We start from the raw sequence: 15,300 nt of genomic DNA, 5'->3' as shown, positions 1-15,300 counted from the left end.
GATCATAGACATATGCTTGCCTTCCAGTAAGAGAAGGAACAGAATGAACAACTGAAGGCGTGAAAGAGTGATTTTCCTGCAGATTAAAAAACTCAATTGGATACAAAGTACAGAAATGGGTAATTGCAGCAGGATAAGGAGTGCCAGGATCACGAAATGTTACCTAGCTGGGAGAGATCACAAGCAACAAAGTTCAGTGGAACAAGAAAGTCTAGCGAAAGAGCAGGCAGAAGCTAGGACTGCAACTTTCTATGGATTGTATCCCAAAATGGCAAGAGAAAAGACATTTGAGTATGGGATTTACTGAAGGTTGGATAACATAATTAAAAAAAAATAAAATATATGTAACAGGCCCCACTTATCTGTGGACAAAATTCTTTTGAGGAAATATGGACAGACCCAGTGTAACCAGCATCAGGTATGTAATTGGAGGGGTAGAGTGGGGAGTTAAACTTTTTTACTTTGTTTAAACAGCAGTATATTTATTTTAAAATAGGCAGAAGAAAAATCTTGCCAGATGAAAATTTAATTTGATGAAAATGTAATTGAAAATTGCTGACACACACCTGCTTTTTTTTTATTTTGCAAAGTGGCAAATAATAAGCAGCAAGAAAGCTATTCACAAATCTTTACTTGTTGAAACATTAATTTTGCTAGATTTTTCTGTTCTCTCGGATAACACGTCCCAAACATATTCTACACTTGCATCACAGACCTAGCGGTCTGGATAAAATTTGTGGAGCTGGAACATCGCAATTACTCCGAGTAACTGGAGCATGGAATACAGATCAGCTTGACTCAGAGAACTCTTTGTGCCTCCCCCACTTTGGTGGATCCCTGAGCCTGCAAGTGTGCAGGCTGATGTCATACGCCGAGCAGCAGTCCCTGGGAGAGGAGCTTGACTGGGAGGTTTCGCCCTAGGGAATTAGAAGCTGCAGCTGAGGGGTTGCTGAGCTAAGCTGTGTCACGACGCTCTCAAAATGCGGTGCCTGTGTGCAGTCCTCAGGCCCCTCAGCAGTGATAGCTCGTGCTCCATCTATTACAAACAGAGACCTCCTTCAGAAGTGTAAGTTGTGATTTTAAATGTATGCACTTTTAGTTCTTGGATCCGTTTTCCTCAAGGTTCAGTGGCTTCTCTTTTTTTCTTTCTGTTACTTGTAGGCACATCTGAACTTTGTTTTCTTCCTTCTTCCAATGTGATTTGCAGCTTTTGAGGCAGCTGTTCTGAGAAAGATTTGAATTAGTTAGTAGGGCTTAAAGACACTTTTCATGGTGACCTTTAAAATATCTCAAGCTGTGAACCAGCTCTAGTCTAGAGTGGGAAGGACTCTTCAGCTTGAGATTTCAGAATAAACGAAGCGCAGCACTTTCGTATGCGTCTCTACGTTTTATTGAGGAAAGTGATGCAAGTAGTAAATTAAAGTCTCATCTGCCCCTTTCTGAAAAGCTACTTGCTTAGGCAGTTGTGACTGAGTTGATGATTTCACTGTTCAAAAGATTTTCCTGTTCAGCTAAATGATAGCTTTTTATTAAAACATACCCTTAGCTGTGGGCTGGAGTTTCATTTAGGGTGTACTGCCTAGGAGACTGTGGTACTTGCAGCCATCAGTTGAAATTGTGACATGAAAGAGCCATTGTCTTTGGAAAGCAGCTGACACAGACTTTTTTAATGTTGCAATTAATGAAAAAACGGTTGTGAGCTGTTGCCATGTTCAAACAGTATTTTAACCCGCTCATATGTTTTTGAAAGTAAAAGTAAACCCTTTCATTATGTCCTGTACTCTGTCTTTCATGACTAAATGAAAGATACTCGCTTTGAGCTTAAGTAACGTCGACATTTTGATGGATATTTTATGTCCACAAAGCTGCAGAGGCAGTGGTTTGGTATAGCATGAGCAGAATGCCGAGGTGGTCTGCACGATGGAACTGCTCAGACAAAATTTTGGGTACTGTTGTATTAAGGGGGTGTGTGCCTGTGTTCAGACTAGAGCTTGAACAAGCAGGCATGTCAAAACTTGTCAGAAGGAAAGATAGAAATGTATGAAAGAAAACATTGTCCTCTTGGGAATGTTGGGAGGAACGTCATTCTGTTTTAATTACACCAATTTACACTGCTCCCTGTTAAAGGCTTCTTGATGATGCCATTGCTAAGCCTGTTTTTCAGGACATTTGTGTACATTTCAAGCGGGCTGAGGTTTAAACTCGCTCCACAGATTCCTATATTGTGATAAAGTAAAAAAGGCTATGATCAACACCAATTGTCACTTGAGCAGAGAATGGCATAACCACAGAATGTGTTTAGTTAAAGAGATTGCAGAGTAGACAGTGAAAACGATACCAGGTTTTATTTCAGGTTTCCAAGAGGTCAATTTTAATTCAAGCTATACTGAATTTTCCCATTTTTTCACACATCTCTTTCATGATGCTGAAGTTGAAGAAACAGAACAATGATAATGAAAATTAGCAATGTGAATATGGGTGAAATGGTAACCAAAGTTTCTCCTACACTAAAAGCATTGAAATAAAAAAAAAAAAAGGCAGGGTGGGGGAAGTGCAAGCATTGTCTGGGTGGATAGCTCAGCAAATACTATTTGTAGAATGCATTTTTATGCACCCAACAGTAAGGAGATGGCTGAAGTAATTAGGAATGGGGGGTTTTGCCCCATAGCAGTCTATGAGGACTGTTCAGAACAGTGTTAACTTGAGTGGCCTGTGGTATTTGAGATTGGTACTTCCTATGGAAAATGCAACTTTGTAGTAGTGAAAGAGAATCTATGTAATACACTTGTGGATTGTGCTGCTGAAATGGGGAAGAGTAGTAGATACTGTAAAAGGGCAGAGTTGGTAGAATGAGGCAGCAGGGCTGTGTGTGACTGAAGCAAACAAAATGCACAGAATTAGTTTAAACAGCTACTTTCTCTTGGTTCTTGTAGGAACTGTCTTTAACATTAAGAAGATAAGGTATGATGAAGTTCTGTGTGTAACCTGGCTTTACTGTGCTGAAATGGGTGGGGGCAATGAATGGACAAAGCAGAAAAGCAATGCATGTGCTCAGTGCCATGTACACACGGAATTGAAATTTAAAACCAATGAGTGCCTTCTGGCAGGAGGGCTTTCTCAGGTGAACTTTGGTAAAGCTTCCTGTGTAAACTGGGTGTCATACCTTTATTACTTACTGGAAACAGTTTCTTTCCTTTTAACTGAGTCAGGAGGAGAGCAGGTGCCAGCAGGCTGTAGCCATGCAGTCTGTTTCGGAGAATTACCCTGAGTGCTTGACCTTGAAGGATGCCACAGTAAACGCAAGACACAGTTACAAGTCAAAATCTTTCGTCTTGCCCCATGCCCCATGTTTGTGTTCTTGTTCTGTTGTCTTCATCTATTTGGACAAATGACGTTAATGAGTGGCATCACTTGTTCTGAAATGGGAAGGGGTGTATGTGTGTCTTGAATGCAGTAAGTTGTTACTTTTTAATAAATTACTTTCTGTATTTCTTTTCTTTAGATTTTTGCCTTTAGAATTCTGTGTTCTTTGGCAACTTGTATTTTATGAAGCCTGGCAATCAGCCCAGATGCTGCCATATCTTTGATTCTGAATGGAGAGGGTTCATTTTGTTCTTGGTAGTTTAAACTACTGAAAAGCTAATCTTCTAAAATCTCTGCATTATAAGCAGTAGATGTAGCTGTTTTGTTTCCTCGATAGCAAAGGGAGCTGAAATTCTCAGATCTGGTATTTTAACTGAGTTGCTGTAAAAATTGAGGTGCTGGGGCCAGTTCTGAATTATTCAAATACCAAAAAATGTCTGGAGAGGGGAAGTAGCAATTCATGATACATGGAGGATACATGGAGAGAATGGATTTTTTACAGTGGCTTTGCTGTGAAAAGAAGTGTGTTTAAGTCCACACTTAATGAAACCTTAGCACATTAGAGAATAGACTACATGTAGATTATTTCTGCAATTTGTAGGGAATTTTTTTTTTTTTTTTTTTTTCATTTACACCTTGGATGTGAGGTGAGGTCATTAAACATGTAAGTGGGGGAGAGAAAAAACTTCTGAACTGTTCTGTCTTCTTATTAGTGTCTGACACCATAAAAATACCTATATTTAATTATATATGAAGCATTTGACTCTTGTTTGTATAATGCTTGTGTAAACCACCTCTAAGGTCACGTGTAATTTTACTAGAATAAAGAGCTAAGTAATAAAATTTATTCTGTAATTGTTGGTTGAATGGTGCAATATTTAGGAATTGTCTTTGAGAACTGGTTTTCCAGAACAGTGGATTTGATCCCATGTATGTTTTTCCCTGGCTGGATGCCAAATCTACACATGGCTTTGTTCCTGTATTCTATTTAATACACAACGGGTCACGGCACTTAAGTTGTACTTAAATTAATTTTTTTATTTGGCCTCTTGTTTTATTGGCATACTTCATTGCAGGTGAAAGACTGAATCGTGAATCCAGTGTAATTTATTTGTTTTGATGATTTAATCTTAATTTGCTTAAATATCTTGTGTACACAGTGAGGAGCTAGGAGAATTCATGGAGATGAAAGGTGCAAACAGCCCTGGGATCCTTGTACTGACCACGGGCCTCAGCAAACCTTTTATGCGTCTGGATAAATACCCCACGTTACTCAAAGAACTTGAAAGGCACATGGAGGTATATCTTATCAGCATTTATGTTCCAGCTTAATGATGATTTGACAACAATTATTTTAAAGGTACATGTCCATCATGATGGGACCCAGAATTATGTTTGTTTGATCTTCTGTCAGCCTTCTAAACTACAGGCTGCAGGGGTTTATGTAAAAGTCATTGCAGTAAAACTTCCTGTAAAAGCTAAACATTTAAAGTAAAACTATCCAGAGAAGCTAATCCTTCCTAGAGTAGTCTTAGCAGGGGCTCTAATTGACTTGACATTGAATGTGTCTACTGCACACTATTTGAGGCCACTTTATCTTGTAGAGGGAGTACTGCTTTTCACCTTGGCACGTCCAACACATTGGCAAAATAGTCCCTCTGACTTCTAATGAACACTGTCCAAAAGTGATCTTTACAGGACTAGAAGGTGTTTGAGGACCTACTTTTTTCATCTTTGCTTTTAATAGGTTAGATGTATGGAGTGTGAAAAAAAGAAAGCGGGAGGGGGTCTTGTCACACAGATTGGTTTGTCAGCCAGTGGCAGCAGAACATGCTAGTTAGTCTGTAGGGAATCACCTTTGTGACAAAGCTAACCTGCTAAACAAAACTCTATAAATACTTTCCTCTTGGGATTTCAAAATCTGTTATCCACTATGTCTTATAAAACTGTATTTTAAGTATAACTGGGATTGTGCTAAGTAACTGCAGTTTTACTAGAAGCCAGACCCACCAGTGTTTGATATAAGAAGGCCATGAAGAGACCAGATTAGTCTACCACTTCAATTTGCATAATTTTTTGGTTTTAGTTAAGCCTCTAACATTTTTTAAAATTAATTTTGCTAGAGCTGAACCTTTCATGTATGTTTTCTCCATTGTTTTTAGGATTATCATCCGGATCGTCCAGATATTCAAAAATCCATGACTGCCTTCAAAAATCTTTCTGTAAGAGTGATAAAAGAATAGATTATATATTTTATATATTTTACATATTTTTAATATATTATATATATATATTAGTAGAATGCTTTCTAGTTTTATCTCCCTCTATTCCTTAAAAAAGTGAAGCTTTTTTGTAAACGTGTACTAAATTTTTAAAACCCTGGAAATTAATGCTGTATGTGGGCAGAGCTAAGGAGGATAATTTGCTGGGGCGTTATAGCAGATAGACTTTTGGGGTAAGAGCTGAGCAAGCTATTCTGCACCTCTGCCCTCTCATCATACTTCATCTCCCTTTCTACTAGTGCTTGCATGACTAGTGTCCTGAAGAAGCTCTTCTTTACAACAAATGAGTACATGTTCTGATTTTTTTTTTTCGAAGTGCATTCCTTCTAGGGGAATGGTGTTGGTTTTGAGAGAGAGGGATTGAAGAGGAGAGTGCTAGTGAAGTTCAGAAGATGCAAAATTTCTAGCAATAATAGGAACAGGAAGCCTAACTTGAACAGATAAGCTGTCTGCTACAGTATTTACAAAAAATGAAAATCTATGCCTCAACTGTGACAAGCATATAATTAATACAGTCTCAGTTACAAAAAACTGTGTTGTGCTTCCTGTTAGGAGTGTGTGCTGATGATAACCTGGCATTTTTAAATTTTTTAAACCAGAAATTGAGTGTTATCAGTGTTCAGAAGAGTTTTATGTTCTACATCCTGTTGGGTGCTATACAAACAAGAGGAAAGAATTGTGTTCAGAAAAATGTAAATGAATCGAAGTAGAGCAGGTTGGAGTTAGTTTATAAAAGTAGTAACACAAAGTTCTAGATACTCATGGTTTGCATAGGTGGCATGTCTCCTTTTACTGAAAGAAGATGCTTTGTGGTATAGGCATGTATTTCTGACAGCTGTGTTACTCTTTGCTGTTGAACATGTCCATTTTTGGTGAGTCATACCAAGAATTGAAATACAAAGGAAGGAGAAATTTGAGTAGCAGAGCCATGACTGCATTTGGAAGGGTAATTGAAGTCAGTGTATTGAAAAGCCGTAGTATTTAAATTAGTAAAACTGGCTTATCAAAAATATTGGTAATAGTCATCTAAATGAAAATGCTTCAAGTAAAGTGTATTCTTCTGTATTACAAGCATTGCATTAAATACAACTGTAGTGTTATTTCTAAGGGCATTTCTACCCTTAACCCTTCCAATGTGGTAGAGTTTATAGAGATGATATTTTTCCCAATGTTTGTTAGGCACAATGTCAAGAAGTACGGAAACGGAAAGAACTCGAACTGCAGATACTGACGGAAGCTATTCGTTGTTGGGAGGGAGAGGATATCAAAACACTTGGCAATGTGATTTACATGTCCCAAGTCATGATTCAGTGTGCTGGAAGTGAGGTAATGTCCTTCTCTTCTTTATTGTCACTCTTCCAATTTTCAATAAAATTCATTATGGTCATTGTACAACAGAAATAAAGAGAACGCTTCAGAGATGGTTGTCTAAGCTAAAGTCTTTCACTGTTGATTTAAGGCATTTTTTACAAACCCTGAGCTAAAATTCCTTGAAGATGGATGGTCTCATCTGTAAAATTTACTGAAAAGTGACTGAATACAGCAGTTCTAAATATTGTAAGATGATTTTTGCAGGGCTTTTTTCAAAATGCATAATTAAACAAGATTTTCCATGTGTTGTTATGTTACAGGATCATTGTGCATAGCAGTTATTACAGTGTGTTTTAAATAGCAAAAAGTTTAAATTTTTATGTTGTAAGGTGTCTGAGACAAACTCTTTTTTGACTGTTTTGGGTACATTGCTCAAGTAGTAGATTTTGAAATATACAAGCTTGAGTACCAAATGATCTTTGAGAAATAGAATAAGAAGATACATTAGAAAGTTAAAAGTGACAAAGTCAGGTGATTTTTTTTTTTTCTAAACAAAGAAGTAAATAAAACATAAAGAAAAACTTGTCCTACCAGAAATAAGGTTAAAATAATCTTAAAAGCAAGTGCTAACAGAAAGGCAACATTATACAGGTTACTGAGATGTTTTTGTTTGTTGTTCTCCTGAAAAATCAGTGAGGCTTTGAACCTGATGAGGGCTTTTGAATTGCAACCTCATTCAGTCCATTTCTTCCCTTAGAACAGAGGTCCATAAATATGAAGAAAAATAAAAATATTTATGCAACTGAATATTTAAAAGTTAGTCTTGATAGACTTGATATCTTTTCTCTCAGGTATTTTGTTAGGTGCTAAAGTAAATCGATAAGATTCTGTAGAGCTGATAGTGCGTCTTCTGCATTTATGTCTCTTTTTGAAGCCAGCAAAACAATTCTCCATCCCCCCACTCTCATCATGAGGTAAAATGTCAAATGCAATGGACTTCTAGAAGGTTCTGTTTAGCATTACAGCTTTTTGGTGAAATACAGGACAGCTCCATTTGTGCAACAGCAACTGGGCTTGGTTTTGTCTTTCTGAAAATGATACAGACATACGCAAATGTTTACTTAAAAACATTAAAACTTGCTAAGGACTTGTAATTTTGCAAAGATGCTTGAAGTTAGGATGGTGGCTTTGTCAGTTGATTTACTTATTTTGTCATTAAACTCTTACACTTTAGTGCTTCTCCCTTTTGTTGTGTATAGCAGCAGATTCAGGGTAAACTTATTCCTCCTTCCATAAAAATACCCCAAAACAAAACCACAGTGGATAACTTCATACATGAAACCAGCAAATTAAAACCAGAGCAAAGTAATGAGTGCTTTTGTTGTGACTATAGCAATTACTCCTTTGCTTTTTCTACTTCTGGGCATAATCGAGTGTTTAAAAATCTGATCTCCAATTTGAGAGACCACAGTCTCGATACGACTGTAACAGTATCCATCTAAATTATAGGAAGAAATAGATCCAGTATGTAATTTTGGTTTTACTGAAATTGGCCAAACAGTTGTTATCGTATTAAACAAGGTCAGTATTTCACCCAGACTGTAGAATTTCTGTTTTAAAATATAAGGCTGTACTCTTCTGGAAAAAGTATACACATGTGTTAGTAGCACTTTTCAAATAGAAAATAAGTAATTCTGTTGTTTTTTTTGTTTGTTTGTTTGTTTGTTTGTTTTTGTTTGGTTTTGGGTTTTTTTGGTGGTTTTTTTTTCTAAATACAATGGAGAGAGAGTTTTGCACTGAGCAAATATTTGTGGAGTAATCATCCAGTTATAATGCTGGTAACTTTTAGTAATAGAAAAATGGGAGAAGGGACTTGTGATGGTGTATTTACTTTTTCATTTTCTTCTTTTAACAAGGAAAAGAATGAAAGGTATCTTCTTCTCTTCCCTAACATTTTGCTAATGTTGTCTGCCAGTCCAAGAATGAGTGGGTTTATCTACCAGGTAAAGTAATACATTTACATATGTGTACGATTATGTTGGGGGTTATGTTCTTTCCAAATGATATTTCATAGGAAACTTGGAAGGGTTATTAAAGTTTTGCATTTATAAAGATAAAAGGTAATATCTGCAATAAGAAGTGTCATCTGTCTTATAAAATTCTGGCCTAGAAGCCCTCGATTTGATTTTCTTTGTAGCTGTGACTATCACCAAGGAGACATTGTTTTTTTACCTTGTTAGCAGTAGCTGATGAGAGGAAGTATTGGTAGCTTTTTAGGTCTGTGTGGTAAACCAGTGTTGCTGCATAGGTTTGTTAGTGCTCTTTGACTGCTGCTGAGACTTAGCAAAATTGCAGAGTCCCCTTAAGCTTTTGTTGGTGTGAATTAACAGTGTGAACTGTTACCATCAGTTTTTTTAGAGGCTTCTACATTAGTGTTTTATCTTGGAATCAGTGGCACACTTTTAAAATTCATCTTTTTGATTTTTTCTGTTTAAGGAGCACTGAGTCACAGAGTAGAAGTTGTTTTGGGGCTGACAGACTAGATTCCCTCTGGATCAAGTTGAAGTGGAAGGCACACTCCAAATGTGTATGCTTGATATTCTCTAACTATGGGAAAAGATCACAGGGAATGCCATTCAGTCCCTGGCCCCAGCCTCGGGCTCCCCAGTGTAGCACCACCTGAAATGCACAGTGTGGCCCTAGGACCTTAGCACCAGGTGTTTCACTTCACAAATCCTCTGCTCACAGCTGGTAGACACAGTCTTTGAGCTCTCTCCCAAGTTTCCTAGCTGAGTGCTTGTGGCTGTTGCTCTACAGGCCTGTTCCAGAGGTAGAACAGCTGCTGTAGTGCAGGAGTGCCATTTGTCTTGGCTCCCCTGTAGCTCTAGTGTTTCACAGAATCACTTGCATCTTGGGTATATGGTTTCAAAGACTCCTCAGAGAGGCAAATGTGCAATCCATGACTTCCAAAGTCTTGTAAAATTTCAAGTAATGCCATGCGGGTTTGGGATATCACAGTAAAACACCAAAAGACAGGGAAAAACTGCCACAAAGTTCTAAAAGGAGATAGAGATTTCACCTACTAGAAATACTTCTGTAAAACAGACACTTGAACAGTTCATTCCTTTCTCCTGAGCAGTGATTTGCCTGCTTCAAAGGAATGCTGAAGATAGGTCATTTGGTGTTCCCATGTGATCAACCACAGTCAGTCACAAAATGTGACTTCTTTTTCTTTTAATTAAGAGCAATTAAATTCCAGAATTTGTTTGGATTCATACCTTACCTACCACAGTTGTAGATGGATTTGTCTGAAAAGCTGCTGCATTAGGTGGTTCAAGTGGACAGCCAGGTTTGTTAACTTTGTGCCACTTCAAATTATCCCAATGTTGATGGGAAAAGATACTAGAAAAGGTAGGGTAGTACTGTGTTCTAAGTGGCCCAGTCAGAATTTCTGGTGAGGATAGATTCTTCTGTACTGATTAAAAGGCAGCTGACTGTAATTTAGGATGTTACAAGCAACATTAAATTAAACAGTCCGTCAAGCTTTATTTTTCCTCTCCTATCACTTGCATTTCTTCTTCTTCCCACCCACTTTATTCCCTAGGTGCACAGCATTATTCAATATATAAATAAGCCATTTTCTGTGATTTGTCTTCAGCTTCTATTCAGAATGGCCACAGCCCTTTCTTAGTGTTCACTATCCAACCATCTCTTGAAAGCAAAACTCTTACTTTCCTCACAACCTCATGTGTGGCAGTCCCATTACTGAGAATGTCTCAGATTTAATGACTACATGTTCACAGCCAGGTGAAATTGTTTCATCCCTGTGTGAGTCTGAGATAGTTCCTCAGAATCCATGTCTAGAGTGCACGATGTGGATCTCCTGGATGTTTTTTCCTGAGGTTCAGGTGTCAGAACTGGAACGGATATAGGCAGAAGATGATGCAGTTCCCTCAGTCATTCTTGGGGAAATGATGCCACTAGAGGCATCATCCAACATAGCACCTTCCCTGCATTTCTGAATAGCCCAGTTGTTGCCAGGCTTCAGATTTTCTGGTTGATAATGCTGATAGCTACCATGTGAGCTAATGGGAACAACTTTTATCAGTGGTAACCTGAAGTCACAAGGAGCAAGGATCATACTTCTTAGGAGGGCTACATAATTGTTTGTTAAAAGAAGGGAAATATAGATGATTCACAAGTTCACTTCAGTTTTCTGCTTTGCTGACTTTGTACTTTTCCTTGCCGTGTGATTCAGGGGATCTCTATCACCAGTGTACCAGTGACACCTGTGTCATCAATTCTTGCACATCTCTCTTGTTGTGGTGGTGGGCTGTGTTATTCATGAACCAGGAAACACTGGAAAAAAGGGAAAAGAGCAAATTTTAAGCGTGTTGTATAGTGCACATGGCCACCATGTTTCCTGCAGTGGGGAAGCTGCCACAAGGAAAGTCCTCCTTTCTCTTTGGTATCTTGGGCCTGAGCATGCTCTGTGCCCGCAAAATACCAAGGGATTTTTCATTTTCAAGCTTCTAAGAAACCTTTGTCCATTCTGCTGTCTTTAGGAAAGAAGAAAACATAAGTTGTTTATTATTCTTTTTGCTTTGTTGGAGCCAAAATTCCACAGTACATAGTATTTGTGCTTTTGCCAGTATTTGCTGAATAGTGTTCCTGTGCAGGAGAATACAGGATCTGTCTTAAAGAACTTTTATTGAAGTTTCATTTTCATCCCCAAAATACTCTGTTTTATTTATCTTCCATGTTTCTAAAGGGTCAAAAAGTTATCCTAAACTGACATTTTTTTTTCCTGTTTCACTGGGTTTAAAATGGGATCTTCTGCAAAATTAGTATGTTCTTCTGAAGAAAATTTACATGAATTTAAATGAAGGTGTTCACGGCTTTTTTTCCCCCTCAAAGTGTTTCTGTGGGGGAATTCAGTAGTGGCATTATTAGAGAAATAAATCTTCAGTAAGTAATTAATGCATTTATTTAGTGAAATACTACTTTATAAATTTACTTGTTCTACAGACCTTATTCTGGGAGCTAATCAAACAGTTTGCAAACAAATGTGCTTAAAGAAGAGTCACTATTGCCTCCAGTCATGTAATATGGATGATCTGAAGGTCTCAGTTTCAGGAATCCGAGACTCAGGAATGATGACTGTTGTATTTGTATGGATTTTGTAGCCTGAGTAGGTATCAGCTAGATGTGCTGACATCACAGATGTTGTTTGCAGAAGTTGGACAAATGAAAAACTCCCGTTGTGAGATGTTTGTATGGATTTTTGAATGTTTTTAAACCCATTGGGGTGTATATGTCAATTTGCTATGAATGTCTTTTTTCAGAGCCTAAAGTTAATATTTTCTTTAATTGGTAATGTTTCTATGTGTTTTGTATTTAATGTCAATGTTACCGTTTTTTTTAAAGGGAAAACTGCCTATGACGGGGATGACTATTACAAAGCTAGAAGACAGTGAAAACCATAAAAATGCGTTTGAAATATCAGGTATTGCCCAGTAGTATTTTTATTTACTAGTTATTCCAGGATATATTGTTTCAAACATCAAATGCTCACTCTGAACAGAGGAATAAACTTTTTCATTGTGAGGGTGATCAAGCACTGGCACGGGGTGCCTGGGGAGGTGGCTGTCCCTGGAGGTACTGGAAAGCTCCCTGGCCATGATCCCAGGAAACCAGCTCCAGGTATCTGTGCTTGAGCAGTGGGGAGTGTGACCCACGGAGGTCTCTTACAGCCTCAGCCATCCTGTGGTTATACAAACTCCGTAACACAGCTACCCAGGGCCTCACTTGAAGGCTGCTTTTTAATGCTTCTCCTAAGCAGTTAAGGAGCTCTTTGCATAGGATTCCTCCTGGAATTTCTGTATCTTAATGAATGGAGGCAGTAGCCTTGGAGAAGATCTTTTGTGATGAAGCAGTTCAAAAGTACACTGTTTACTGAAAGAGTAGGAATTCAAGAGGCTCTGGAACAGCTTTGAGCAGGAGTTCTCTTCTAGAAATTTTCCACCTCTTTCCTGAGAAAATGAGATGTTCCTTTAGCATCTCTGATGTTAATGATTGTTGCCATTATGTTTATATTGGTTAATTTCTATCTGTTTAGTCATTCATTTCATTCTGTGTGTCCTAAGACAATTTAAAGGACAGTGCAGGGTCCCCATGGTGGAGTTTCATATCTTCCTTCAATTTCTGGATCAGTTCTACCTCCAAGCAGGTTGCATTTAAATAAATTAATTTTGACTGTCTCAAGTACGATATCAATGCCATGAGTCACTGGGGAAACGATTGTTTATGCTCAGAAAAGAATGTTTTTTTGCAATAATTGCTGTGAAGCTGACCTCAAGGGGAATGCGATGGGTTAAGTGGTGTTAAGTGCAGAAATGAAAATTATCTTTGGTTGAGATTAAAGTTAGGGCAAAAGTCACTTGGAAATGTAATTTTATGCCTTCCTCTGAGAGAAGATTGGTGAATTCTTATTTTATAACTTTTCCTGTGTTGTAGTGTAAGGAGTCAAGAATGACAGTTTAGACTCTGTGCTGGCTTTACTGGGGAAGATGGAGAAACAGCAGGGTAGTAGATGAGGCTGTCTCCTACTCTTGTCATTTAAGGTTGTGCTTAATTACTAGAGCTAGGGGAAAAAGGTAGAGTTCCTGTGCTTGGCTAAGAATAAATTCATGGAGGCGATGTGTGTTACAACCTGGAAAAGTGGGATGCTGATGCACTGAAAATACGATTTAAATTTTTGCTTAATATTGACAGGGCATAATCTTTTAGGAAATTACTGTCTTTAAATCATGTCAGATCAACTAAATTGTTATTTTTTTGTTCCCTATGTCTTTCTGGTATCTATCACCTAGGAAATATGATTGAAAGGATATTAGTATCTTGTAACAACCAACAAGATTTGCATGAATGGGTGGATCACCTGCAGAAGCAAACCAAAGTCACAACTGTTGGGAATCCCACCATTAAACCTCACTCTGTGCCATCTCACACGGTAAGAAGGAGCTTCTGGACTGAAGTGAATGAGCAGAATTTTGATGCCTGGCAAATGTAACACCATGGAAAGCCTTTTTATTTTTAGCCATTAGTAACAGGAACTGAACTGTGTCACTGTAGTTTAATAGGTAAAAAGATAATTCTGTTTTTAATTGTGTGAACAAAGAATAAAATGCTTAAAACTCTGTGTAACAGTTTAATGGGGTGAAAGAAAGTTCATTATCATTACTTTTTCTGTTTTGACCAAGTGCATATATCACCATCTTTTACGTTTACTTAGAACAGTAGGTTATAATTGGTGATGTACTTCACAGGCTGTGAAGAAACAGTAATTTCTTTTGAGTTCTGCATTTGAATTGTTGGATATGAATGGTTCTAAATTTAGCTCCACCCTTAGTGGTGAGAGAAGTGGGAGCAGTTCTTTAGTTTGTGCTCCATCTGTGGTAGACAATAAAAAAATGTTAATCTTCTTTTTTTTCCTAAAAATAATTTAGTGTAAAATTTTTGGAAGGCCAGCTGTAATAAACAGAAATGCTATAGCAGGTGGAATTATTTCACCAGTCCTTGATGACACAATGTCTCCATTATGATAATATGCTTTCTTTCCTTTCCCATCATGTTTGACAGCTTCCTTCCCACCCAGTGACTCCCTCCAGCAAGCATTCAGACAGCAAGCCGATACCACTGACTCCTGCCTACCATACTCTTCCTCATCCATCACATCATGGGACTCCACATACCACAATAAACTGGGGACCACTGGAACCTCCAAAGACGCCCAAGCCTTGGAGTCTGAGCTGCCTGCGGCCCGCACCTCCACTACGGCCGTCAGCAGCTCTCTGCTATAAAGAGGTGAGATACAGCAGCCAAGAAAAAAAACAGGGTGGCAGGCCTTCAGTAGAAACTTGTGAATTTTTTTGTGGTGGCTATGTCTATCTGACTTTCCTTTAATTTTGTAAATCTCCTAATCAACAGGGAAAAAGTGAGAGTTGATCTGCAATGCGAGATTTATATTGAGACTTAACTGCTAGAAGAGGTTCTTCTGTTTGGTTGTATCAGTTGGCTGTACTATATGCTCATTCTGTAATTTAACTTAAAATCTTTTTATGCTTTCATGTGTAGGCCACTAAATTCTCCAATGTATTAAAATTTCAATCCTCTTTATAGTGTTCAGCATACAATAACATTCAAAATCTATCTTGATCATCTTTGGTAGGTCCTGCTTAGTCACCTTTTTACTTTCTTGTTCTGTATTTTCACAGAAGATATATTATATCCTTCAGGTAAAGGGTAGACCAGCATATTCCTTTTGCTCCTGAAACTTAGTATT

At 37.9% G+C, this 15,300-nt stretch overlaps 1 protein-coding gene across 4 annotated transcripts in view; it reads left to right on the top strand.

Moving 5' to 3' along the window:
- Window positions 1–15,300, top strand: part of ARHGEF7 (Rho guanine nucleotide exchange factor 7) — a 117,155-nt gene that overhangs the window by 78,752 nt on the left and 23,103 nt on the right. For all 4 annotated transcript variants that reach the window (XM_040090624.2, XM_040090632.2, XM_040090651.2 and 1 more), the window contains exons 10-16: window positions 4,524–4,662; window positions 5,526–5,585; window positions 6,825–6,971; window positions 8,873–8,959; window positions 12,384–12,462; window positions 13,829–13,968; window positions 14,598–14,822. In XM_040090624.2, the coding sequence (XP_039946558.1) occupies window positions 4,524–4,662; window positions 5,526–5,585; window positions 6,825–6,971; window positions 8,873–8,959; window positions 12,384–12,462; window positions 13,829–13,968; window positions 14,598–14,822 (877 nt within the window). The remainder of the gene's footprint in view (window positions 1–4,523; window positions 4,663–5,525; window positions 5,586–6,824; window positions 6,972–8,872; window positions 8,960–12,383; window positions 12,463–13,828; window positions 13,969–14,597; window positions 14,823–15,300) is intronic.

This window comes from Hirundo rustica, chromosome 2 (genome assembly GCF_015227805.2).
Source record: "Hirundo rustica isolate bHirRus1 chromosome 2, bHirRus1.pri.v3, whole genome shotgun sequence".
NCBI classification, from domain to species: domain Eukaryota; kingdom Metazoa; phylum Chordata; class Aves; order Passeriformes; family Hirundinidae; genus Hirundo; species Hirundo rustica.
The sequence above is the reverse complement of the archived record's forward strand: the minus strand, read 5'-3'. Positions and strand labels throughout refer to the sequence as shown.